This window comes from Pezoporus flaviventris, unplaced genomic scaffold (assembly GCF_033815535.1).
Source record: "Pezoporus flaviventris isolate CSIRO_AGI_PZ_B2104156 unplaced genomic scaffold, CSIRO_AGI_Pfla_v1 ptg000025l, whole genome shotgun sequence".
Classification (NCBI taxonomy): domain Eukaryota; kingdom Metazoa; phylum Chordata; class Aves; order Psittaciformes; family Psittacidae; genus Pezoporus; species Pezoporus flaviventris.
Genome location: NW_026892573.1, coordinates 28,559,491 through 28,586,513, shown reverse-complemented (window position 1 = coordinate 28,586,513; position 27,023 = coordinate 28,559,491). Strand labels below are relative to the sequence as shown.

Below are 27,023 nucleotides of genomic sequence, written 5' to 3'. Positions count from 1 at the left end.
GTGTATTTCTGACACCAGAGTAACCCAATGGTTTGCTGGTCTTGAATGCTCTGGTGCATTTCAAGACGAAGACCCAAGACATGAAGGCATTAGAGCACAGGAACTGAAGGACTTTAAAAGTATATTATAAACTGAGCATAACCATTTCTTTTATCCCATTCTTTTTCCAACAGCTAACCCATTTCATTGACACTTTGGGCAGTAACAGTACTGTAATCACCCTGAGATATATGAAATTTCAGCTTGGAAGTTTACAGTTCAGCTAAATTACAAGTAACTGAGAACAAGCTCATTGTGGAAGGTGTAAGGAAAATAGTCATAAAAGCAACACTGTGTTATCCTTAATACAGTACCAGATTATGAAATATTTGGAATATTCAGAAGGCAACCCTGTTAGCATGTTTGCCTGGAGGACTAATGGCATTTAATGACATTATTTATATACATCTCAAAGCAATGCAGAATGTTTCTGCATCTGTCTGCTATGCCTGTAGAAAGCCACAATGCCTCCATGGCTGCTAATGCAATTATGACAAAATTCATAAGTAAGATCCACTTTTCAGGGTTAATTTCCAAATTTCTTTACTCAGTGAATAAGAAATGAAGTTAAAAGCAGATGTTTTAGGAAGTTAGACAGGACTGGAATGAGTTTAAATGTTAATACAGATTAATAAGTAGAATACTGTGTTCATTTGAGCTAATTATTTTCTCAGAAGGCATCAGTCCTGTTTAGGCAATTACACAGCCTGAAGTCTTCATTTCTTATTGGTGCTACCAAGGGACTTCATCTGCTAGTTTAAGTTTGAGACTGTTCATGTGTTTTTAATTACACAGATTTAATTTGAAAGCCGCATTTGAGCTGTTTCCATGTGAATATTCCACGCTTACAGAGAAATGCATTTATTCTAAATTTAAACCGTAACTATAGCAACCAACATTCACTGTGTTTCAGTAGAAAATATATAAGCACACTCAGATAGAAGGAAATGAGTTAATTATCACTAGATAGACTAGAGGTATATTTTAAAAACTAATTATCAGAAATCCTGTATTCTTACTATCCAGGCTCAGAAGTCAAGATACTTGTAGGAAGTCATTTGTGTGAATCTGTGAAAGTTGGAAAAAGGGTCATGAATGGACCAGTTTGGAGGATATAATAAGCCTCATTTTTTCCTAAGTATTTATTGGCTAATAAAAATATAATATCAAGGTCTTAAAAGCTAGTTTTGTGGGATTCAACTTGGATTTTCTAGAGCAACTCTTAGTCTTAGACAAATAGAATCATAGAATCATAGAATCATAGAATCATAGAATCATCGAATAGTTAGGGTTGGAAAGGACCTTAAGATCATCTAGTTCCAACCCCCCTGCCATGGGCAGGGACACAATAGAGTTATTGTTTCAATTATATCAGTTTTTTTTTGTCGAGCCAGTAGACAGATTCTGAAGAAGATTTTGCAGAGGTAGTAAATGTCACTTGTACAGCACTGATGTATTAGTCAAGATGAGTAAGGACATGAATGGCTTTACAGAATCATAAAATCATAGAACAGTTTGGATTGCCCAGACCCAAGTGCAGCACCTTGCACTGGGCCTTGTTGAACTTCATGAAGTTGGCCCTGGCTCACCTCTCAAGCCTGTCAAGGTCCCTCTGGATGGCATCCCTTCTCTTCAGCATAACAATTGAACCACACAGCTTGGTGTCATTGGCAAATGTGCTGAGGGTGCACTCGATCCCACTGTCGAAGTCACCAACAAAGATGTTAAACAGCTTCAGTCCTAATACTGACCCCTGAGGCACACTATTGGTAACCGGTCTCTACTTGGACACCGAGCTGTTGACCGCAGTTCTTTGAGTGCAACCATCCATCCGATTCCTTATCCACTGAGTGATCCATGCATCAGATCCATGTCTCTCCAGTTTAGAAACAAGGATGTCATGTGGGACAGTGTCAAATGCACAAGTCCAGGTAGATGATGCCAGTTGTTCTTCTTTTATCCACCAATGCCATAGCCCCATAGTAGGAGGCCACCAATTTGGTCAAGCACAGTTGGCCCTTTGTGAAGCTATGCTGGCTGTCACCACTCACCTTCCTACTGTCCATGTGCCTTAGCATAGATTCCAGGAGGATCTGCTCCATGATCTTGCCAGGCATTGAAGTGAGACTAGCCTGTAGTTCCCCAGGTCTTCCTTTTTCAAAATGGGAGTTATGTTTCCCCTTTTCCAGTCAGTGGGAACTTCACTGGACTGCCACAACTTCTCAAATATGATGGAGGGTGGAGGAAGTGACCTGACATCTCTCTCTTTAAAACTTGCTTTAAATGCTAATGTTATGCATAATAAGCCACCAATGGTCTTGGGAGACCAGGTGTCAAATATGCTGTACAAAACACTTCTATAATCAATGTGTGTTTCTGTCTTTTTCTGTTCTCCAGAGTTGAAAGAAAGGAGCGTGCACGTTTGAAGACAGTGAAATTCAACGCAAAACCTGGTGTAATTGATGCAAAAGGGGTACGTAAATAGTGAAACATTTTGAAATTGCACTTTGTAATTGTTTGATATGTTTCAGAGTAGAGCAAATTTTAGCAACGTAAGGAATATTTAGATTGTAGCAAACAAGACATGGGGTATAGTGAAATCTAGACAGGAATATAGTATGATATAATCTTTGAAATAATTAAATGCCCTTTTTATAATAATACTGACTGACAGTGCCTTCTGATTAGAAGATATGAAGAAAACAAAGAGCATTCTGTGATGATAGGTATGATTTTAGTTAAATGATGGATAGAGAAGATTGAAAACCAGTGCAGGTGGATAATTGTTTAATGAAATAGGGCAAGAAGTGTAAATTTCCTGGCTTCAAAAGCTGTCAAGTCTCAAACTAAGGTTGAAAGTTAGATTCCTGGAAGCAAAGTTTAGGTTTTGGGTATTCTGCTTTGACAGTTGTGACAGACATCGAACACAAGTGTGTTTCACAGCAGGCACAAAGGGCCAGCCATCATAAAACACGCAAGTAACCTTCCACCATCAATATCTGGAGTGAACAACATTCCTGCAGCATCTCTTTATTGTGGCCAACAGCCAACAGTTCTCACTAGCCTGATGTCTAATATCCTGTACATTGCCGTCTGGCTGGCAAAGAGTCATAGCATGAGAAATGCTCACAGTCCAGCCTGTTGAGGTGTATTTTTCTGCTGAAGTGTAGCTTGCATTTGTAGCAGTAGTGAATACTTGACTTTACATCTGCAGGGATTTATTTTTGATAACGGTCCAGTTGGCATGCATGGGATTTACAGCTGAGGGCTTCTGTGAGCAAACCAAGAGACAGAGCTTCAAAAGCCATCAGCAAATATTCCTGTTTGGCTGCAGAAAACACAGGGCAGTGCCAAAACTGGGTGATGAGAGGGTACAGTTATCAGTAGATGCTAACAAGGAACAAAACCAAGTGGTTCAGCTGGTCCCTTCCAGACTTGCTGTTCCTGTGGTCCTCTGCCTAGTTTGGAAGTCTCATTCTTCATCTCTTCTTGCTTCAGTTTTCCTTGTAATGGGAATAAGAATACTTGCTTTATTTGAGTTTATTCTGTCCTTGCACTCAGACAGATTAGCATCGTAAGATGTTCCTCTAGCAATGAATATGCAGTTCCTAGCGCAGTGGGTCCCAAGCCCATACATGCCAGCAAAATAACATTTCAGACTTGCAAATACTTTCCTGTTACTGCTCTACAGAACAGTTCCTGAGTGTAAATATAGAATAATTGCACTGACTGAAGCCAGTTTTCCAGATTTATAAGGTATACAGAATCAGAGTTCAGCCTCTGCACGTTATTTGCACATGCAGATAATTTGGTATAAAATGTGTAACAAAATGCATTGTGAAAGGGACTTCTTCATCTCATTGCATTTCCTCAGAAACCAGAAATCCATTTTTTAGTTGGAAATGACCACTCACTCTCTGCAACCCTGTAAATTAATGTTGCCATTTATTTGGGGAGATAATTGGCTTTATATTGCCAATGAAATCAGTTGTTAAATGTCTATTTCCTGTATATAATCAAAGCCTCAGGGGAATAATTCAGTTATACAACTAATGGTCCTCATTCAAGCGAGTCTGTCAAGAATTTAATTACCACTTGATTTCCCAAATTGTTTTTCCATTTTTGTCATCAGCATAAATTAATCTTCCAGCCACTCACATCAATGTTTGTTTCAGTCTTTAGGAAATTGCATAATTATAGACCAAGACTGTTGTACCCTTTTCAGAGCACACTTTTTATTGTTAGCATTTGCTAAAAATTCCATCATTTCGAGGCTTTGGGGGTAAAGATAATGTAGGCTTGTGTTTGAAAGAGCATAAAGGGAAGAAGGCTTCACTGTTAAATTAAGCATCAACACATAAAATGGGATATTCAAGTATACCTATATGTATGTGTATTTTAGGGATCAGTATTTCCATTTAGACCTTCAGTGTTCAAACAGAAGTGGTGTAAGCTGTCCAGCTTGCTTTTTCTATCTGGGAGAAATTCATTCCAGGTAAACAGAGCTGCAGTAAGCCCAGGAGAACTCTTCTGGTTTGAAATCAAGACAAAATTAAGATAGGAATGAGCTTATGTGTGTCTGTTGCACCTTTGTGCTCAAACATTCATGACCGTGTGGGCAAGTGGTACTATCTTAAGTTACTATAAAGATGAAATGAGAGAATCCTTTTCATGGGGTATTTCTAAATTTGGCTGGGAGATGTGAATGGAAGCATTTTTTTAAGCAAAATTTAACTGAATACAGAGAATCCTTGCATTTTTCACAATTAAAAGGGTTATCCTGTTGCACTTTTACCTTCATCACCTTGCTGGCCCTGACTCCTTTCTTCCCATATAGGAGCAATGTTTAAAAGCTAATAACCCACAGCAAGGGTTTCAGTGAAGCCAAAATTTCTTTGGTCTGATATAAAACTATGAACTGGTTATTCTACAGCTTTTAAAAGTCTTACACATTTATTGCTCATTTTGAATCCCAAATCCAGAGATAAGATACAAAGAAAGTATTACAGCTGGTGTGACGTTTGTAGCTGATCAGCTTCCTGGGTGTCACTAAAAAGGTGCTTACAAACATTCAGCAATACAGTTGACAAACCTGTCAGCAGGGATAGCTAAAGGATAATCTTTACAAAGGCCAGAAGTTCCTCTTTTTCAAGCCAAACTTGTGTGTTACCTCATCTAGAAAATCAGTTCTGTGTCTTTAAAAAATGGGATTTAGAATATATGTATCACTTTTAATTCACTTCATTGAACTCCTCCAATCCATGGCTTGTGAAATTAAAGAATATGAAATCAGGATGGATACAAACACAGGGAATTTGAATCGCTAATTAGGGAACTTCAGCTCTGGTCTCAAGTTTAAATCAGGAAATGGGTAGTACCTTTCCTTACAGTGCATAATTAAATTCTGATACTCATTATTACAGGATATTGTATGCAAAAATAAATAAGTTAAAAAGGAATTATAGAATCACAGAATCATTTAGGTAGGAAAAGAACTTTAAGATCAAGTCCAGCCTTTAACCCAACACTGCCAAGTCACCACTAAACTACATCCCCAAGCACCTCACCTGCATGTCTTTTCAATACCTTCAGAGGTAGTGACTCAGCTGCTTCCCTGGGCAGCCTGTTCCAATGCTTGATAACCTTTCAGTGAAGAAATTTTTCCTAATATCCAGTCTAAACCTCCCTTGGAGCAACTTGAGGCAATTTCCTCTTATCCTATCCCTTGTTATTTGGGAGAAGAGACCAACCCCCACCTCACTACAACCTCTTCAGGCAATGGCTCCAATGACAACTTTTAACACTTTTGTTATGTAGCTCAGGACATGGTAATTGTTGATTTCAAAAGCACAGAGGTCATAAAAGGGGAAGGATCATATTTCTTCTGCTGTTATTTTAAACATCTTTTGTTGGACAACTTCAGAAAACGCTACTGGGCTAACTGTATCTCCAGTTTAACCCAGCAGGTTTATTTTTCTTTCATATTCTGTTTATTTTGACCAAAAGGAACTTGTTTGTTCAGGTTCAGAGACATCAGCAGAATCCTAGGTCCTATAAACCTTTTTAAAGATATCAAACGAGTTAGAGATGCTAATACCTGTGTAACAAGGAAAAGAATACAAGCACTGGTATAAACACCTACATCTCACCAAGCAAAGATTGTGCTTCAGTTGTGTTGACCAAGTTAGTTTCTAGTTTCATTCATGTAATTGTAGAAATGATCTTCACCAGCTTTTCTAATTGTTACTGAAGGTGGATGGAGTATCAAAGCAACCATTCTACTCCTTTGGTTCCCTATGGCTGCTCCGTGCTATTGCATCAAAGGGCAGGGTTTCCAGGGCACTGCCTACCTTAAAGTTTCAAACATTAAAAAGGTAAATGAAGCTCAGATAACACAGTTATGATTTATTGAGCATTTGCTGCCTCAGTCTATGGGGCCCACTGGTCTATGGATAATGGATGGAAAATAGAGCAGCCCAAAGGCTTATGTCCAGTATTTGTGCTGGAGGAAGCTTCAGAAGTTATGTGAGCGTAAACTTAACTAAAAAGGATGCTTTATGCTATATTGAACTCAAGATCATATCCCAAGTATCTTCTGATGCTTACCAAAAGGAGCAGGGTTATGTATCTGCCAAAGTGGCATATTGAATTCTTGGGAATTCTCCCTCTCACAGCCTTCAAACTGAACAAAAATAACCTTTCCTTTTCCAATGCTAAAACACACAGGGGTTGAGAGCTTTGCAGGCTGTTTTACTGAATCAAAACGAATGTCAAACGATGGATATATTACAGAAGGAAAAGAAATGAGCCAGTAATCTGCTTCTTTTCTCAACTGCTGTAATTACAACCAGTCTTTCAGAAGACAAAAAATAGCATCTCTTTTGCTTTTCTCCCTGTCAGATCATATGCCCTTTCTTGACTGTCTCTTGAAAATATTTTTATAGTGGAAACTTTAACTCTTGGAAAGATCTTTATGAACATCTCACATCCACTAATATTCAGGAATTTTGCCTGTTCCCATAGAAGTGTTCCATTATCTTCAAGAGTAATGTTAAGTAAAACTTCATTTTATATAGGGAACTGGTTTTTGATACCATTTTCTTTTCCATTTCATACCTTACTTGGCCAGTGACTCCAGAACATTGTCTTATAGACAAATACCCAGTTTCAGTTCCCAGTGAAATAAATATTCCTCTCCTCACAGTCTCTCAATTTTAAATGCATGTGTTAGGGTACATGGGGGGTGTTCACCCCATTATTACCAGGAAGCATTGCTAAATGGGTGCCCACCCTAGTGAGGCTGCTCAGCAGGGTGCCATACAGGGATGAGGTGCTTGCCAAGAAAAGGAACTGCCCCATTCTTCCAAAATCTCTCCCAGCAGCTCTGCTGCTCATCAGCAGTGCAGGTCCTGGGCTGTGAAACCATATTCCTCCATCAGCATCCATTAGGGTTTGTCTGTTCAGTTAGCTTGTCATCCACAGCTCTTTTTGTATTTCAGTCAGATAACTCGTGCTGCACTCAGCCTGCCCCTTCAAATGTCTCTGGATGTATTTATTATGACAGTCAGAAGTTTGATAGCATTTAATGATATTTCTTATGAGCAGATTCTGTTTATGGATCCCACAGTCCTGTCTGCAGTTTAAGGTCAGCCTCTTGCTCTTTGCACTGAGGCATGAAAGGAAAAAGCTAGATTTGACTGAGATAGCAAATTCTGTGCTGTGGTGTAAATAAAACCTTCTGCATACTCAATGCACCTCTCCTCCAAATGTCAAAATCCAGTGACTGTCAGGACTTAATACATAGGACACATTTTCACAGCTTATTATTTGGGGGGCAAAATAATTAAACCAATTTACCTGTTTCTGAACAATTTATGTTCTAGAAAATTGTGGTACTTTCAGCCTGGTCATCAAATCACAGAAAAACTGGTCTGTTTGGAGCCTCAGGTGGTCACTGAGTCCAACCCCTGCCCTGAGGGTGTCATTTGTACCTTCCTCCTGTCTTGAAGATTCGTCTAATCTCTACTTAAAGGTCTGCTACAACAGATATTTCATGTTCTTCCCAAACAGCCCACTCCAGTGCTTCGCTCTCACCATTAGAAATGGTCAAACTGCTGCAGTTTAAACCTGGTTTTATTTCTTCTTCCATCAGTGTATATGTACACTGGATTTCTTGTCTTCATCTTCGCCAAGCAGAGCCTGCAGTAACACCTGCCCTGGTCTCAGCAATAGCGTCTGTGCTAGTGGTTCACCAGGACAGATCTGGGTGTACCAGTGCAGAGAAAAGGGTGGTCATCTCAGATGAACCCCTGCTTCTCTAATCAGAAAGTTTGAATATATATTAGACTACGTATCCCCTCTCTTTGCCTATCAAGAGCATGATGTTTCACTGGTTTACTAAGCTTAAGTTTTCTATGTATAAAGTTTCCCCACTTTTAGGGAGAAACTGTTTTGTAGTCCATATTCAGAGAGTTTTACACATATTTAGTGCAGTTTGAACAACTTTCATTTGCACTTCTAAAGATAATTGACATAAGGAATGGATTTCCTAAAGTGATTGGAAAATAGTAGAAGAAAATCCACAATCTCAGTGTGTTAAAAAACCTACATCTTCATTGTGGAGCTAGCTGCTGCTTTGGGGAAGCCTGGTAATGCAGTGGGTTACATTGCACTGGCAGAAAGAGTAGATTCCTTGATGTGCCCCAATGTTGTAAAATATTAGCTGATTTTACATATATATTTCAGTATATATATAAGAATTTGCTGTCCCCTAAATTAATATTTGTCCACCTCAAAAATCCCACAGCTCTTTCTGTCTTCACGGTCAAGAGCACCAACCTACCACTGTTGTCTTAAAGAGATGTTATGGATCATGCACAGACTGTAGAGGGAGCGTGGGGTCACTGCCTCTGCACCTACAAAGTAAACGTTTCAAGCTAGATGCAGTGAATCCCATTTCTCTGAACCTTAACTGGGTGCATCCTCTAAGAAACACAGCAGCCATTTCAAGACATGGATATGGCCCTTCAGTACTTCACAAGGCTAAAATGTGTCAAGGATTTACAGTCCTAACCTGCTTTACCTTGATCAGCCATGATAGTGTAAACTTTAAGAACCACAGGGCCTTATTCAGACTGTGCAGTTTAAAACCCTAACATAGACATCTCAGCCACTTTTGGACTATTCTTTGCACTAGTGGTTGCAGTGAATAAACTAGGAACTTGTAACATTCTGAATATACTCTTCCATTACTACATTGCCAAGTATATGATATAAATGCTTGGATAGGTTAGGTTAGTTAGGTTAGGTAGGTTAGGTTAGGTTAGGTTAGGTAGGTTAGGTTAGGTTAGGTTAGGTTAGGCTAGGTTAGGTTAGGCTAGGTTAGTTAGGTTAGGTTAGGTTAGGTTAGGCAAAGCTATCTAGAAATACATAGGGTTAAACCCTCTACCCAGCCCAGCACGCAGCTCCTGCAATGCCAATAGGAATTACTATTGCTGTGGAAATAGTGCAGGCTCCTGAACTTCTTTTCATGTATAGCTACAGGTGAGAAAATGAGATACAAGGAAAAAATCCCCTGCTACTCAGAACTGAGCTTTATATAGAAAATCACTCTGCATGTCATTTATTTGCTAGAGTTGTGAATCAGTATTTTACTGTACACTCCCCCGTCTCAGACGGATTGAAATTCACTTTGCTGTAAGCAAAGCATGAGAACGATTTTTCATGTGTGCAACTTAAAATAAGCTTTGGAAATCATTCATGTCGTAAAACGCCTGTGTTTACATCTCCATTACTAATTGGCATAAAATCTTCCACAAAACCATTGTTTCTACGGTGTTGGAATTTAGTTGTAACTGTTCAGAAGTCATTCAAGAATGCTTCCTCTGTGATAAAATGAGAATTAATGGCAAGGATAAAGAAGTAATGTGAATTCATGCTGCAAGAATTCCTCACTAATTCATTCTTAAATGCAGATCCTTATCAGAAGTCAAAAAGAAGCTGGTGGAAATTATTGAAAGCAAATTGCAGAGCAGCAGTGTTTTCTCCTTTGCCCAGGGGCACAGCATTAGGTCTGTTGGCAAAGGGCATGAGTAGGTCTGAAGATACTCTCCAGAGCTTCAGTGTTAAGTTGCCCAGAACAGGGAGGAGAAACAAATTGCTTTTCTCCATTTGACTTTGTTCCTGTCTTGCTTCTTGTTTTCTCTCTGTTGGATTTAAGTACTCACAAAGGCTGCAAGACCTCAGAAATGAGGGTAGCATAAAGTGACATGGAAGAACCAGATCTCAGCATCATTCCTGCCCACGCAGCTTTCATCTTGAAGGAGAATCATTTGTCCATCTGCCCTTGCTCTTTCATGCATTTTCACATCCTCTGTAGTCTTGTCTTCACATTTCATGATGGTTGGAGCTGGTGCCAGACACTGGCTACACTTCTGGTTTGACCTGAGCCCATATTATTGGGCTGCCCTGACCGTTCCCCTTGAGCTGAACACATTCTGCTCAGCACTTCTTAAGGTGCATTAGAAATACTGCTGTTATCAGCAACTAGTTCATTCATGTGCTGAAGTAATCAAATGAAATTCAGATGATAAAACAGCATATAGGCAGGAAAATTTAACTGTACAGTGTCTCGATGCTCCAGGATATATCGAGGCATTCCACAAAGACATGCAGTAATTTAATACTCTTGCCTGTTAGGCCCAGGTCACAGTCAATAATAAAGCAAAACAAGTGAGTCTTCAGTTCTATTTTATGCTACAGTAGTAGGGGTGACTCTAGCAAGGAAACAACGTGCCTTAAGGAACTTGGGTTTTTCGGGTTATTTCTGCCTATTGGCAGCTGTCAGTCAAAGAAAATACTGATGGAGTATTTTCTTCAGTTAGTGAGCTATTTAAATACATGTATTTCATAGATTTTCCAGTTTCTTTAGCCAGATAATTGTGTGGAGTTTATTTATAATATTGATTCTCAGGTGGGCATAATGTCAGGGACTGTAGTATCAGTGTTTCCATCCCCCAGCAAGTGTGTACCATCCCTGCTTAGGTAAGAGAAATGCTTAAGAGGTGTGTAATGTGTAAATTGGTCAAAGATTAAATATAACACAGTGAAAGTTTGCCAGCACAGGTAGAATGCCAAAGTTTATAGATGAGATTTAGCTGCTTTCCTCCTAAGCTGTTCCAGCAGAAATTTGTGCTGAGTTTAATTTCATGTGTGTGCTATTATTACAGCTCATTGTCTCATGCCCTGAATTAAATTGTAGGAATTTTTCATGTGTGTATAGCTGATGCCATAGTTACTTGGCTCTTCTTCTAAAAAAGTGGATGGAAAAAAAGCAATGTATAGTGTTGGCAATAGAATTTGTCAAAGAGCTAGAGCAGAACAAAGTTTTCCTTTAGTAAGAGTTCACACAAAGCTCCAGAAGAGTGGAGTTAAGCATTAACACTCATCAAGATGACGCAGTCTCACGTCTTTATTTCTGGCTCATTCAAATTCAAGCAGTTCAGTTATGATCAACTTAGTGACTCACAGGCCCCGTTTGGGACATGATAAGGAACTACCAACCTTGGTCAATGCCGAAGACCATTTAATTTGATATCCTGCCTGTGAGACCGGTAGCACGAGATGCATTACCGGGAGATGCAGGAACTTCACCTCCTACACAAACCTCACACCAGTCTCTTAGAGATTGACTTTGTTTCTCTTCACCCATGCCTTTAGTTTTCAAAATTTCAGCTGTAAGGCCTAAACAAATCACTGTTTTAAATGAAAACCATGACCCGGGTATGATTCACCTGAGCCAGACCTGTGCCATGATTCAGCCTGCTACACCAGTCAGCAGTGAGCACAAACACTCTTAACTTGAAAGGACAGTTCTAGGGAAGTCTGCTCAAATTATCTTTGACTGAATAGTTTGAAAACATGTAGGTATTGTAAATCTTTCTCCAGTGCTGCTTCACAAAATAAGTGTAAGATCTTTATACAACTTATTCCTGGTCTGTTCCACGCAGCCGTTTACACTTGCACAAGTCAAGTGCACAGCACTTTTTTGCACAAATAAATGATTCCAGTGATGAAGGAGAATGTTTTTTTTAAACACCACAGATAGCTAAAACCTTCTGCAGCTTTATTTATTAGTGAGAGTAATTCAAAAGATTGCACAAAGGAGACCCAAACCCTCAGTTTCATTTGTAAATCTGAAGAACCACCAGCAGTCAAGTGGGAATCAGAGCTAAGAAAAGGATATGATAAAATATCTGACCAAAACTGAGGCTTGAAGATCAAACAGATAGAGATCCTACAATGCACATAGTAGGAAAGACTGTGGGTCTGGTCTGATGATCTGACAGCCCAAAACTTTGCCAAGTGAGCACCAGTGTTCCACTGATCTTCGAGGCTCTTTTGTCACTGTTGCACTAAGGATGCTGAGACAGGTTTCTGTGTGAGCTCATGCTGGATCCTAGCTGGATCTGAGAGCATCTCATCACAGAAACACAAACATTAGACCTGGGAAAGGCTTATTGTCTAGCTCTTTTCCCTCCACCGCCCCATTCTCTCCCAGCACTGCAGTGTTACTCCCCACAGTACTTAAGAATAGCAGATTTGTTTTAAATGTGAAAACGATCTAGGCTTTGCACTTCCCTTGGGGCAGATTATTCTACATCCAAATTGATTTCACTGTCAAGGAGCTTTGCCCTTTCTTATTTTCACACTATTAATTTCAGTGTTGCTGCTTGAGCAAATCTTTCCCACCCTCTTTCTGTACAACCTTCAGATGCTTGTAAATGACCTTGGCTGTCACATACACAGGGTTTTTATAGAGGTGTTTCAATCCTGCTGACAGTGATGCAGTGTAAATGAGTACAGATGAGTACTCCTTATATACCTTGCACCCAGTTAAATACGTGTTTGCAGAATTGGAAATACTGCTTTTACCTGCTTTCTTTCAAGTCATTCTGTTCCCCTGGTATTTTGTGTTGGGTTTAACAGTTGTTTTGTTAGGAATTAAAATGGAGTTGCTGGCTGACAAGTGGCATTAAGTCAGTCTTTAAAACAGATTAGTAAAAGTTCATATTTGTGAATACTAAAGAACACTGCCCTTGTCTGTAGAAGCTAGACAGCAACAGCATGGAGTTTGTCATCAAGCTTGTGCTTTTTCATTTTGCATCTTTCTAAGATTCCAATCTCCCTGCAGCTTCATGGGAAAACTAAGCAAGCAGAGTTATCTTCATCTGAGCTTCTCACCCAGTTTGTTGTCACTTACCAGAACAGATCACGGTGCAAAAATTCAGTAACGAATGACTGTAGCCCAGGCCTTCCTTTCTTACTCCCTAAGTATTTGCAGAATCTAAGAAAACTGAAGGTTGAACAGAACAGAACAGGGACATTCTTCCCCCTGCATCTCATAAAAAGCCATAGAGAAGTTGGCAAGTGTTGCTTGCCAGCATGTAACTGTGTGGCCAGACTGAAAATGAAAGATGTATGTTGTAAAGATTATACTGTGTGGTCACTGTATATTATAACTAGGCTTACAGTTGCCACTAACAGCTTCTTATCATCTGTATGTCTGTAAGGACATCAATAAGAGCTTTCTGTTTATGTGAACCCTGTCCATGGCCAAGTTTATGGTTACACCAAGAAAGCAAAAATGGCTCAGAAGCATTGGCTTTCTTCTGAACTTGCTCAAGTCACTTAACTTCAGTAAACTTCATCTCCCTTAATAAATTACTGTGGCCTCAGTGACAGTGAGGTCTGATAGTGCCTACCAGCTTACAGTGATGACTTAGTCCCCCACAGAGTGCCTGTAAAGAGGGCACTGCTGTGGTCCTGGTATTGCAGATGGGAAAATGAGGCAGAAAATCCCAAAGTGCAGTTTGACCCATGTTCTGCTGACCGTGCAGCCATGGTAACTGCAAAACAGCTTCTCACAGAAGGCAAATATACTAACACAGGATGCTCTTCAGAAGTTTGCTGTTTCTTCAGAAACTTCATCATGCAGTTGGAATTGCTATGTGGAAACCCCTCTATAAAAGCAGAGAGGTGATAGGAAAGTCTGAAATCATAGAATCACAGAATGGTTTGGGTTGGAAAGGACCTTAAGATCATCCAGTTCCAACCCCCTTGCCATGGGCAGGGACACCTCACACTAAACCATGTCACCCAAGGCTCTGTCCAACCTGGTCTTGAACACTGCCAGGGATGGAGCATTCACAACTTCCCTGGGCAACCCGTTCCAGTGCCTCAGCACCCTTACATAAAGAACTTCTTCCTTATATCCAATCTAAACCTCTCCTGTTTAAATTTTAACCCGTTAACCCTTGTCCCATCACTACAGTCCTTAGTGAAGAGTCCCTCCCCAGCATCCCTATAGGCCCCCTTCAGATACTGGAAGGCTGCTATGAGGTCTCCACGCAGCCTTCTCTTCTCCAGGCTGAACAGCCTCAACTTTCTCAGCCTGTCTTCATACGGGAGGTGCTCCAGTCCCCTGATCATCCTCGTGGCCTCCTCTGGACTTGTTCCAACAGTTCCATGTCCTTTTTATGTTGAGGACACCAGAACTGCACACAATGCTCCAGGTGAGGTCTCACAAGAGCAGAGTAGAGGGGCAGGATCACCTCCTTCAACCTGCTGGTCACGCTCCTTTTGATGCAGCCCAGGATACGGTTGGCTTTCTGGGCTGTGAGGGCACACTGAAGCCGGCTCATGTTCATTTTCTCATCAACCAACCCCCCCAAGTCCTTCTCCTCAGGGCTGCTCTGAATCTCTTCTCTGCCCAACCTGTAGCTGTGCCTGGGATTGCTCCCACCCAGCTGTAGGACCTTGCACTTGGCATGGTTAAACTTCATGAGGTTGGCATCAGCCCACCTCACAAGCGTGTCAAGGTCCCTCTGGATGGCATTCCTTCCCTCCAGCGTATCAACCGAACCACACAGCACGGTGTCATCATCAAACTTGCTGAGGGCGCACTCAATCCCACTGTCCATGTCAGCGACAAAGATGTTGAACAAGACCGGTCCCAACACCGATCCCTGAGGGACACCACTCGTTACTGGTCTCCAGCCGGACATTGAGCCATTGACCACAACTCTCTGTGTGCGGCCATCCAGCCAGTTCTTTATCCACCGAGTGGTCCATCCATCAAATTGATGTTGATCCAATTTAGAGACAAGGACGTCACGTGGGACAGTGTCGAACGCTTTGCACAAGTCCAGGTAGATGACATCAACTGCTCTACCCCTGTCCATCAGTTCTGTAGCCCCATCATGGAAGGCCACCAAATTGGTCAGGCAGGATTTCCCCTTAGTGAAGCCATGCTGGCTGTCACCAAGCACCTTGTTGATTTTCATGTGCCTTAGCATGCCTTCCAGGAGAATCTGCTCCAAGATTTTGCCAGGCACAGAGGTGAGACTGTCTGGTCTGTAATTCCCTGGGTCATCCATTTTCCCCTTCTTGAAAATGGGTGTTATATTTCCCTTTTTCCAGTCATCAGGAACTTCACCTGACTGCCATGATTTTTCAAATATGATGGAAATGAGAAAAAACACTATGTTACAGTCCCAAACTTTTCTTCCTGGTAACAGTGCGACTTTTCAGTGTAGCGGGAGAGATTTAACAGGTACGGATTTAACAGTGTTTGAGTGCCCAAACCTCTATTAAAGTCAGTGTTCAAACAGAGTAAAAGAATGTCTGTAATATAGAAAGTATGAATTAAAAGAATGAAAGTGTGAATTAAATATAGAGAAAAGGATTGCAGGGACATAGTGTCAATGATAAATTTTGTAGATTTTTGTAGAAATCTCTACAAGTGAAGGCTTTTCATTTAATTTAGATCAAAACAAGGTATTAAAGAGTAAAAGAGACTGTGTAGATGAGGAGTAAAATGAATGAACTTATATATGCTGCTTGAGCAATCTCAGAATAAAACTCACATAGATAAATCTATAACAAAAACTAGGCTAAAGCTTAGCTCAAACCTTCCTAAAAATAGGAGGTAAATTAAATTCACCTACTCCCTGTCTAAAAGAATTTCACAGCCAGTGCTCTGGAACAGCTTTTTCCCAGGTGATCCCCAAACACTGGTTCCTACCTCTTGACTGTGGATTAGCATCAGTTAAATGAAATAGAAAAAGCATTCCCAACATATTTAGAAGTTTAATGGCTTTTAGAAGTCACAGTTGCTTTTAGAGCTTTTAGAGCATCAAAAGAAATCTTGCCCAACATAGGCTCTTCTGCAAGCGTAAAGGGGACAACTGCTGTCAAGAGCACATCTGCACTAAACAGTATGTATCTGCTACAACTGGGAAGAAGCTCCAAGTAAACAATATGGTTTGCACTATGGTACAGCTATCACATTACTGATACACTGTTCTTTGTGAGGTTTACCACTATAAAGCAAATTTTGAAATTGGACTGTTTATTCAATGTTACATAAAGAATTCCTCCATAAAAACGCTATCCTATTAGCTGATTAGGAACATCCATATGGCTGCTGCACACAGGGAAAAGCATTTAGGTTACAGAAATAATGTTGGCACAAAAAATACCAAAGGGAGTTCTTAAGAAGAAGAAACACACAGTGTCTTCATGTCTGTCACAACCAGGGAAGTGGAAGCCATGTGTAAGCCAGACTTGCATAACTGGGGACATCTGGGGATGTTTGGGGAAACAAGAGTGCATATCACAAATTTTTCTTGGCTTCTTCAAAAGACAGGCTATGCCTAAGTAGTAACAAACAAGGATTCAAGCCAGGACAACAGTGAAAGCTTTTCTCACCTTTTTACTGAGAAAAGACTCTTTTTCTTGTCACAGTTGAGATGTTGTGAAGAATGACCCTCACTGCCCAGTTATCAAGCAGCACTTGAAAATTTCATTTGCTTTTTAGTCTTAGGCACTTGTCTATTCAAAGTCCTTTCTAATGTCAGTTCCTAGGTTAAGGGTAGTCTGTGTGAACTGATGCCAATGAGGTATAAAAGTAATTTATTGTACAGGTTTTTCACTGCAGCCTAAATGCCCGAGTTATTTGCCATTACAGGGTTTTACAGTATTCATGGCAAAGAAATGGTGACTTATACAGGAACCCATTTTCAGGCACTTCTTTGTTGGTTTTCAGAAACTCTGCCTTCATAAAGACTGTTGAATCAAGCCTAAGCTTGGTATCACAATTTCAATCCCAATTGCATGCAACTTTTTCATTGGGCTGAGATTTGTAGGCAAATACCTCTCTCTCATTTGGCCAGGTTGGATGGGGCTTTGAACAATCTGGTCTAGTGGAAGGCATCCCTGCTTGTGGTAGGGGTTTGGAACTGGATGAGCTTTAAGCTCCCTTCCAACCCAGACGAGTCTGTGTTTATATGATATATCCTATGGCTATTTCACTCCACCAACAGAACAAAATCTGGAATTAACACTGTGCCAAATAAAAACATGGTTTGTTCTGTATGAGTCTCCCTCTCCTCTCTTTGCCAGCCTTCTTATCTCATTATATACATTGCAGATATATATTGCAGTATCAGGAAGAAGCATTTTGCTGGGTATCTCTGCAGGATTTCATATCCTTAAAGCAAAGACCATTAGCCTGAGTTTAATCACATTTATATTGGATATAAAACCAAAATCAAGGCTCCTTACTTTGGTTCTTAGGAAGCAACATGCATTTAATGTACAAGGAAATAAACACTTGGTAAGCCCATTTAGTTAATGCCAAGGACTGATTATTTCTAGAAGCTTTCAAGATCAGACCAATTTCAGTGGTTTATATTTTACTATTTCTTTATTATGTTAAATATAAACCCTCTGATTACACTATGATAGTGCATATGGTCATTAACATGAATATACACATTGATTAATCTACAGAAATGTTAGCACATGCATAAACATTTGCTTATGCCTATTAATAAACTAAAAGTCCACTTTATTTTAGGAACAAGGAGTTTTAGTAGTGTAAATGCAGTGACAGAGTTGGACATAATAGTAACCTGCTATGAACTGCCAGATTTTGATTGTCTAAATGGAGTGGAATGATATCTTATTAAAAAGACAATCCAGTACTAGAAACTGCAAAAGGAGAAAAGGTTTTATAATACTGCAATATATCAGTTTAATTTGGTATATACTGTTAAAACATGCATAAGATTATGCTTTTCTGGTGAAAATGGACTTTATGAAGTTTTTGCTCTAGACTGTTGGGGGGGAATGGAAAAGAATACTTATAAGTGTTATTTATTGTATAATCTCTGTGAAGCACAGAATGTGTATTTATCAGTTTGATAAGATTCTCTTTAATACCAAAGTGAAATGGCATTTGGCAATGAAGTTATTATCATTTTAAAATCCCTTTGTTTTTTGAGGTGTTATTGTATATAGTTTTTTCCTTTTAAAGTGTATTGATATAGTATTGCAATGTCAAATTCAGATGAATCGTGATAAACATTTTCACAATGGGAAATGTTGACATGCTACATTCCTTTCTTTGGAAAACTAAAAGAAATGGTCACAGAAAACACATTTTAATTTAATTATATCCTTTAGGTCATTAAAGTGATGTAACGTGCATGTCAGTCCTCTTTTCATCCATAGATTACTTTAATCCTTCATGTGCATTTATTTCTTTCTCTGGCTTTCTTTCATATTTGCTTTGTTTTCAAATTGCATGCTGTCTGGATTATTTGTGCATGACATCCACATTAATTTCACATTGAATGTTCACATACTCTGAGAGATTTTCATGGATCATTTCTTCAATGTGTGCAATTTTTTTTGTTCCTTTTCTTTTTCAGTTACTGAACTTTTTAAATGCTTGAAATGTAAAAGTGGCATGAAACTTTCGTGACACAAGTAGACAACTGGTTTAATAGAGACTTTCAGGACCTAACTTCATATCTTTCAGGAATACATATTCTAAACCACATTTTATGCTTCCATATATGTGCTTCCAAAATGTAAGAAAATAAACGATGTTCTGAATTTGGAGCTCAAACTTGGAGTCAAATACTGCTTCTATTTCACTTTAGCAATGACAAACACATGAGATTGGTCCTTTAAAAGAGTTAAGATGGTCTCTGCTCTCTTGGAGGTGATTGCTTGTAAGGTCGTGTCGGGGCATTACATATGTTCAGTATAGGAAACAGTGTAGGACATTGTTTGAAGGAGAGCATAGATCACTTTGTGTAAGCACTATCTACAGCTCTCAGTTGACTGTAACAGGGACCCTAACTCCTCATTTAGCATCTAAAATAAATGTCCCAAGTAGGCATATCCTGCTATTACATAGCACCATGAGCCTTAGTGGCTATCTGTAAAGTCAAAGGTTTTATCATGTAAAAAAAAACAATTTCTTCCATATTAATTCCCCGTTTGAAGAATTAATGCAATATATATTGCTCAACGTGCATTGAAATACTGCTTATCAGCAGAATCCCATCTCTAAATCACATAAAACTAAAAGCATATCCAGAGGAACCTAATGAATAAATATACGTGTATAAAGTAAAACAATGTTGTTTTTAAAAGTTATGCGAGAAAAAAGCATTAAAAGACACTTAAGAAGTTGTCAAATAAGAGGCCAAATGAAACACTATGAAATCAGAAGCAGTTACCAAGAAAAAAAGGTTTGATTTTAATTGGCAGAGGGCTGAATTCATGTAGCTACTAGAAGCAAATCAAAAGCACCCACTTTCCTCTTTACAGCCTGTGCTTTTTCAGCCAGTTAATTAATCCTGTGCACAGTCTGCAATGATTAAAGATGAGTGGCTTGATCTGAAAGCATGCTGAGCCATCTGTAGACCTTCATCTGAACAAGCCAAACACAATAGTTTCCAAATGAGGAGACTAAGGCCATACTTTGAGACCTCTGTAATCAAATCAATCCAGTCTCCAGAGGCATTGCCTTCAACCTGCAGACCTCACCACAACCACCTCTGATTCTTTGCAGCTGCTTGGTTTGGATTGATTTGAGTCACTACAGTTCTCTCCACTTTTACAAACTAGTTGTTTTGTCAGCATGAGTGTGACAACAATTAGACGTCCCTGTTTTTGCCCCATGCCTTTTCTCCTTCACAGTCATTCAATGACAAGCGTAAAAAGAACTTCATCTTTTCACGAAAATTCCCATTCTACAAGAGCAAGGAGCAGAGTGAGCAGGAAACAAGTGATCCAGAACGTAAGTAACCTCTTGGAGACGATGTCACATGCAGCAGCACAAAAATTGGGTGACACGCATGATACCAGTATCCCACACATCTAGGCATATATGTGTAGTAGGCAGGCAGGACAGGTATTACTACTGTGACCAATGTGTGACTGCAGTTTGGATCCAGCTGGTCCTTCCATCCCTGGAAACATCATTTTCAGAGGAATAAAACAGTGACCTTAAACTTTGGAAGATCAAATGTGGCTTCTCAAAGTTGCTGTGGCACCTGTCACAATCCAAATTTGTCTCTGATTAAATATTCCCAGATAAGAACTGTCTCAAAATAAGGCTTTCTTTCACAATACTAAATTATTACTGTTTAAAAGGTCTGGTCTAATCTCTGTTTTGTCTTTGACATTCACCGAGTTGTATGCCATGGACAGCTTCACTGAAAGTTTAACAATTAAATGAAGCAACCATGCTAACAGCTTAAAGAAGTAAATCAGATCTTGGAATGTCTACCTCCCCAGGCGTTTACTGCTTGCTTAAATTGTATAGAGAACCAGCATTATTAAAAACATAGTTCCAAGCCAAATACTAACTTTTTTCCATGATAATTCTCTCCTAAATTTATCGTGTGAGGATCGTTTCTGGAACTTTATTTATCTGGCTATTCCTTCTTCCTCACAGCTCCAAAAGCCATGTATGATGGTCACTGCCTCTTTCATTGGCTGCATTCCCATAAAGCATGGGTCTAAAGTTGTTTCAGAAAGAAAAAGCAGGGATCCAGATTGCTCAATCAACATGGTCAGTCATGGTAGTATCCATTTCAACTCCACTGACTTCTTCCTTCCTCTTCTGCGGCTGTTCTTCCTTTCTCATTGCTCTCTCTGGGGACTTCCGTGCAGGACATCCCCGGATTAGGTGACGACGGTTATGGAACAAAGACTCTGAGTAAGTTCCCAGGAATGGTCACTGTAAATCTCTTTTTGTTTTGTTTTGTTTTGGCTTCTGTTCCTTCTCTGAGGACCCTCCACTCCTAGCATGCACAAGATAAAGAGTTTTATTTGTTACCCAGCTGTGAATGCATTAAAGATGTTTCAATCATTTTGTTCTGCATGACAATATTAAATAACATACAGTGTATCGAGCAGACACTTCCACTTCTTTTGTAATAACACCTTTTGTTTCTGACAGTATGTTATTGTTCCCATCATGGCAGTTCTGTAGAGCAGCATACCTAGAACTCGTTTTGCTGCCTAGACTGTTCTTTCCAGCAACAACCCCTCCCTCTCCATCTAAACAGAAAGCTAAACATTTTAACTTGATCACATCCTGAGGAGATCAATAGAAAATCAGTCTCTGCTGTTGCTTATGCATTTTCAGCTTTTTGCATGGGAGTGTTTGTTACTTTGCTGGATTTTAGATTAGTGTTTGTTATTAATGGAAGAAGTCATTTGCAGGCTAGAGAAGACCATGCTTTCACCAAAGCTAATTTTGGATCCATTTCACCATTACCAACCTATTCTCTGTCATACAACCTTAATCCATTTCTTTTTCTGATGCAGCAATCCTGTCTCAAGACTTGGCATTTCAGTAACGTGTTAGATAATTACCCAGAAACAATTTTGCTTCCTCAAAAGTTAGACCAGAAAACTTGTATAGAGTGAAATATTTGCAGCTGATTTCTATATAACGAACTACATTATATTCTGTCTCCAGAGCTGAATAATTTAAACAAAATGCCTCTTGCATGTGTTTGGCTGCTTCTTCGTCTTTTCTTATTCTTTTTCTTGAGCACCAAATAATTGGAGCAAAATGTGCGTGAATGCTAACATTGCATTGCCTACTGTTTTATATGTGCTTTTTAATTGCAGGAATGCACATCCATGCACACAGTTTTAAAGATTATTCTGTTTCTGACTGATTTGTTGAGGGGACATTTTAATGGTTTACCTTTAAGCCACCCAGTGGGAGATAATTTAAAGATGAAAGCTTCATCTCTTGTATGGAGAATAGTTCTGCCAGACGAGTTTTGTCAGTGATAGACAGCAAATGTCACTGCCACCTGAATTTTAAACATGCTGTTACTTTAGGTGTCATGGCAGCTCATTAGCAACAAACGCAGATCGTTCCCTGTAAAGAGAATACTTCTGATCTGATAACTCTCCTGAATATCTGTGTCCTTACAAAGACAAATCTCCATAACATTCACCATTTGAAAGGAGAGAACTGAAATCTGCAAATTGCTGAGGGAAAAGTAGCACAGAGGTATTATACGGGCTCTCGTTTCTCTGCTAATATTGCCTCTGTCTCTCAATTACTGCCACATCTCTAGACGTTCCTGCCCATCCAAATTTCACTAATATTCAACACAGATACGCTTTTTAATGACAGCTCTTACAATGAAGGATATTTGTTCTTGTCTAATAAAGTTCTTCAGGGCCCGTATAGCATATTAGTTTGACAGAACCCTTGTTAAGTTGATGTGAAATGTCCAAAAGTCAGCATACTCTTTTCTTCAAAATAGTTTAATTTTTAAAAGCTTCTTACTAAGCCTGAGATCAGTTTTCCATCGCTATTTTTATCAGAGAGCATCCCCTTCCATTTCTGCTGCTCCAGTAACCCCATCAGTCCCACTCTGTGAACCCTGAGCCATTACATTGATGTGGGTGGCAAACACAGCACCTTGCAGGGAAGAAGTGGTCTTGGCACTATTCACATAGTCATCCTTCATGGCATTCTTGCAGGGTCTACTCTGGGTTCATCCCAGGGGATTCTTAGCTTTTGCTAGAAGAGCTCCTTCTTTCATTGGGAATGTTTAGAAGCAGTTGTGGGTTAGTGTTGTGGGTCATGCACTGCCTAATCTGCCTGCTGGTTTAATGACAAATATTGAAACAATTTTGGCTCCTGGTCTTTGTCAGGAGGTGGTTTATTTGTACCCATTCTCCATTTAACCACTGTGCCTTTCTCATTAACCCAGGATTACTCCAAAATGCATATCCATTATGCCATTGACTTCTAAGGGTCCTAGACCCACTGAAGAGTTTTCAGCTGTCAAATGATCTTTCAGGTGCAAAGTAATCAGCATTTCTACCAGTAACACTATTAAAACCACTGTTTAATGTGATTCTGCAGACCTCCTGGAGACCATACAGCATGGTCTGACTGACCATAAACAGTCTGCTGACAGTTTTAGAACAGCAGCTCCACATGATATAGATTGCATCTTCCTTTAAATAATATGATAATAGAAACAGGACAACCAGACCTCCCAAACCACAACTCTGACCCATCATCATAGTTCTTATATCCCTATTCAACCACCCAGACTCATCTCACAAAGGTTTTCATACTCTAGCTCAAATCCTGAGGCTAGACAATGCCTGAAGAAAGATTCTTCTTCCATTTATTTTCTTAATTTTGTCATTGGCTTTGTCTTTTTCATTTTGGACAGGGTAAAACAGATACAGTGACAATATTTGGTAGGAAACCATTTTCATATTAATTTGTTAACCCTTTAGGATAGTGCACAGTGATTAAAGATGGACATAGGTTAGAAGTTTAGCAGGAATAGCTTCAATGCATGAATGATGTATATTAGAGATACTGCAGAATAATATGAGCAGACACTCAGGTTTCATAAAATTACTCAAGATATCCATGAGATTCAAGTGGACCATAATATACTTTGAAATTAAGTTACCCGAGATGTATTTAACTGTCTTATCAAGAAAATACATGGCTTTGCCATGGCAAGTATCACTATTTCTTTCTATCACAAGAGAGAAAGCTTTCATTTTACCTGTGTAAATTCTCTGAGAGTTTTCAGGGGATGTCACTGCACAGTTTTGATTTCCCTTCTGCACAGCTACCTTTGCATGACCGTGGCAGTTCTTTTAAGTTTCTGCAGCTCTGTGGTGCTTGGTTATGTTCTTTAATTTGCTGTACTGTTCTTGCAGAACATGTTTCTTCTAATGCCAGCGATAGTGAAAGTAGCTACAGTAAGTTACTGCTTTCATTAGAGTCCTTTTACTTTGCATTGCTTGTTCTCTTTGTTTCTTTTATTTGGTTTCTCCCCTCGCTGCTGTTTTGTTAATGCTAAAAAGACAGTTGGAGCAAATGGCTTGGAATTCAAATTTACGACCGCATCTTGAGTGCAAAGCTATAAAAGAAAACTGGCAACCTTTATAAGAGGAGGAAGGTTTTTATTTGGAATGCATTCTGGGACATAAAACCAAAGCTGGCTTTGGATACGCTATGAAAGTCAAGATTATTTAGTTTAGTGACAAGAAGTTTATTTCAGCAGGGAGGGGGCAGTTTCTTGTTGATCTTTTAAAGACTAAAATTGCTACACAGTTGTAGTCAAATCTGCAAAAGGCATCCTCTTTACAAGGTCACAGTTTTTACTTGCAATTCTGCATACCTTTATGGAGGGCTAGGAAACAGTCCCTGAAATTTTGCTGAGCCCTTCATTTTGGCAGTACAGATTTCCTAATGCATATTGAAGTCTTCAGAAAAAGGTAAGATAGACTTTCACCCTTTAGGCACTGCCTCTGAATGTCATCGATTCCCTGTAAGTGGAGGTCACAACCCTGCAACTTGATTTGGTTTGAATTGCAGGCTCTATCTGATCATATAGCCAAGAGGAAGATTGCCTGTTCTGAGTAACTATTAGTAATACCCAAAAATTTATGCAATATAACTATCTTTCTTAAAGTGTTGAAAAGGAGAAAAATAAGGCCTTAAATACATGACTGGAAAGGCAATAAAAGGTCATTAAAATTATAGATTGCTTACTAAATCACCCAGTTGTTTATTTCTTTCAAGCCATTTGCTTAGCAAATCAAGTTTTCCACCAGTCACTCAGCACTTGTGCTAAGCACCCACATACATTCAGGTAATAATTGCTATCATACCTCATACTTACTAGCCTTGGTAGAGTGCATAGCAGTTGAGCTCTGTCAATAAACACTGGTTTGTTTCAGTAAAACAGCTAATCTAATGCAATTCAGAAATGGTAAATTAGTATGTATTCTCTTGTATTACAAAGGTTTCCTTGGAAAGCAATTGCCAGAGTCACAAGAAAACAGTAGGTGCTCTTGAGCTGCCAAGATCCAATTCTGAACCGCTTTACTTTTAATATATCCTTTACTTAGGAGGGGAGGAGGGTGCTATGTTTGAAATGTAAGGTGCTCTTTCCCCAGACTGACTTTGCAACCAGGAATGAGTCAATAGGTTATGTTTTCCAAGGTATGCATGAGTCAAATCTCTGCCGGGTGTGTTTATTACAGGGTGAGCTCAGGGCAGAAGCCCAGAGGAAACTCTAGGCTGGTGGCTGAGTGCATGCCATGCCTGATGGACTCCCAAACAGGAGACTCCACAGGGGTGCCCAGATGCAGCCAAACAAAAGGTAGTTCCCAAATTTCATCATAGGACAGGCCAGCTAGCCAATTCCTCATTGGCTGTGCAATAGCTTGAAAAAAGTGTATGTTTTGAGGTGCAAAAAGGGGATAGAATTGGTTTGGAGAAATTAGCTGGAACATAGATACTTAGGAGGAAATGTAGTGTTGGGGTAAAACCTACCCATGGCAGGCACTGTCCTTCTAGAGTGATTTCCATCCGGGCAAGCTCTTGTCTCACCCCAGCAGCATCCAGCTCACATCCTATGGGCTGGATCCCCACACACAACTGCTATGTCAAACAACTTTTGTCTGGTGGAGAAGATGCAGGCAGGGCTTCCTACTGTGCCTATGGAAGAGCTATCTCATTTAGCAGCAGAGGAAGGCAATCAGGTTATGCTAAATAAGAGTGGCTTTAAAATCCAGGACTTAGTGCCCAAAGGGCCTAATTCCATTTGCTAAGGATTCACTGGTGTGTGCTGACATGACATTTGAAGGCATGACCTAGGGTAGCTACCCTATGTCAACAATATGTCCCATCACACAACTAACAGCAGCAAATCTTCCCTAGAGGAGTTACAACTCAGGAACAGAGAAGAATGAGAAATAGGAGAACAAAAACTGGGTGGTCAGAGAGAGCAGTTAACAAATTGTGAGGGCATCAAAAGAGATGAGACCTGTCATGAAGAAGCTGTCTTACTTCACTGCAGTTCTGACCTTGTGAGACTGTTGAGAGAGGACACTGCACAGCAGAAACCTATCAATATCCATGTGGGAAGAGTAATTATCAGACCTAGTCTGTGAACATTTCTTAAAGGCTTATTCCTCACTGCCTTCTAATTTATTTCTTATGTATGAAAGGGAAAAAACAAAAGGTGCTCAAGGTAAAGCTCATTCCTGGTAGGATTAAGACAGCATGCAGTTACTATTTCTGCTTGTCTTGTTTGCAGCTGCATAGTTAGGAACAGGGTCCAGCATCAGACATTGCCACAGAACCAAAAACAACAATAGAGTTGTTTTAACTCTATTTGGAACCAGCCACGCTGCAAAGCTGTTCTTCAGGGTGATGTGGTGCCACTTAGAGGAGAATTTGTATGTACAACATGAGGCACTACAGGTTGTTTTACAAGGACACCATAGGTGTTGACTTGCACTCTCATCTAGCCCTCAGCCCACTTATGAAATGGGGCATACTAAGAAGGGAAAAACAAGTGAAGCTGAAAAATTCATGGGGAGCAAATTGAAAACTGCTGGAGACCTCAAGGGTTTTGAATGGGATTGTGCCCTGTCCCAGTGCCACTTTTCTCCTCTATTTCCCCAGCAGGAGTAAAGGGGTTGCCTGCCTCACTTCTTTCTGAACTGTGGGCAACTGTGGAAGAGTGGCTGGAAAGGTGATGGCTGGAGAAGGACCTGGGGTTGTTGGTCAACAGCAGCTGAACACAAGCAGCTTGTAC

The 27,023-nt window shown here is 39.8% G+C and overlaps 1 protein-coding gene across 38 annotated transcripts in view; it reads left to right on the top strand.

Annotated features, from left to right (window-relative positions):
- DLG2 (discs large MAGUK scaffold protein 2) overlaps positions 1-27,023 on the top strand; it is a 998,920-nt gene that overhangs the window by 953,514 nt on the left and 18,383 nt on the right. For 23 of the 38 annotated variants that reach the window (XM_061457957.1, XM_061457944.1, XM_061457945.1 and 20 more), the window contains 3 exons: positions 2,437-2,512; positions 20,098-20,197; positions 24,130-24,171. In XM_061457957.1, the coding sequence (XP_061313941.1) occupies positions 2,437-2,512; positions 20,098-20,197; positions 24,130-24,171 (218 nt within the window). Of the gene's footprint in view, positions 1-2,436; positions 2,513-20,097; positions 20,198-21,075; positions 21,122-24,129; positions 24,172-27,023 lie in introns of all 38 variants that reach the window. The other 15 variants (XM_061457959.1, XM_061457960.1, XM_061457952.1 and 12 more) reach the window with 3 other exon arrangements.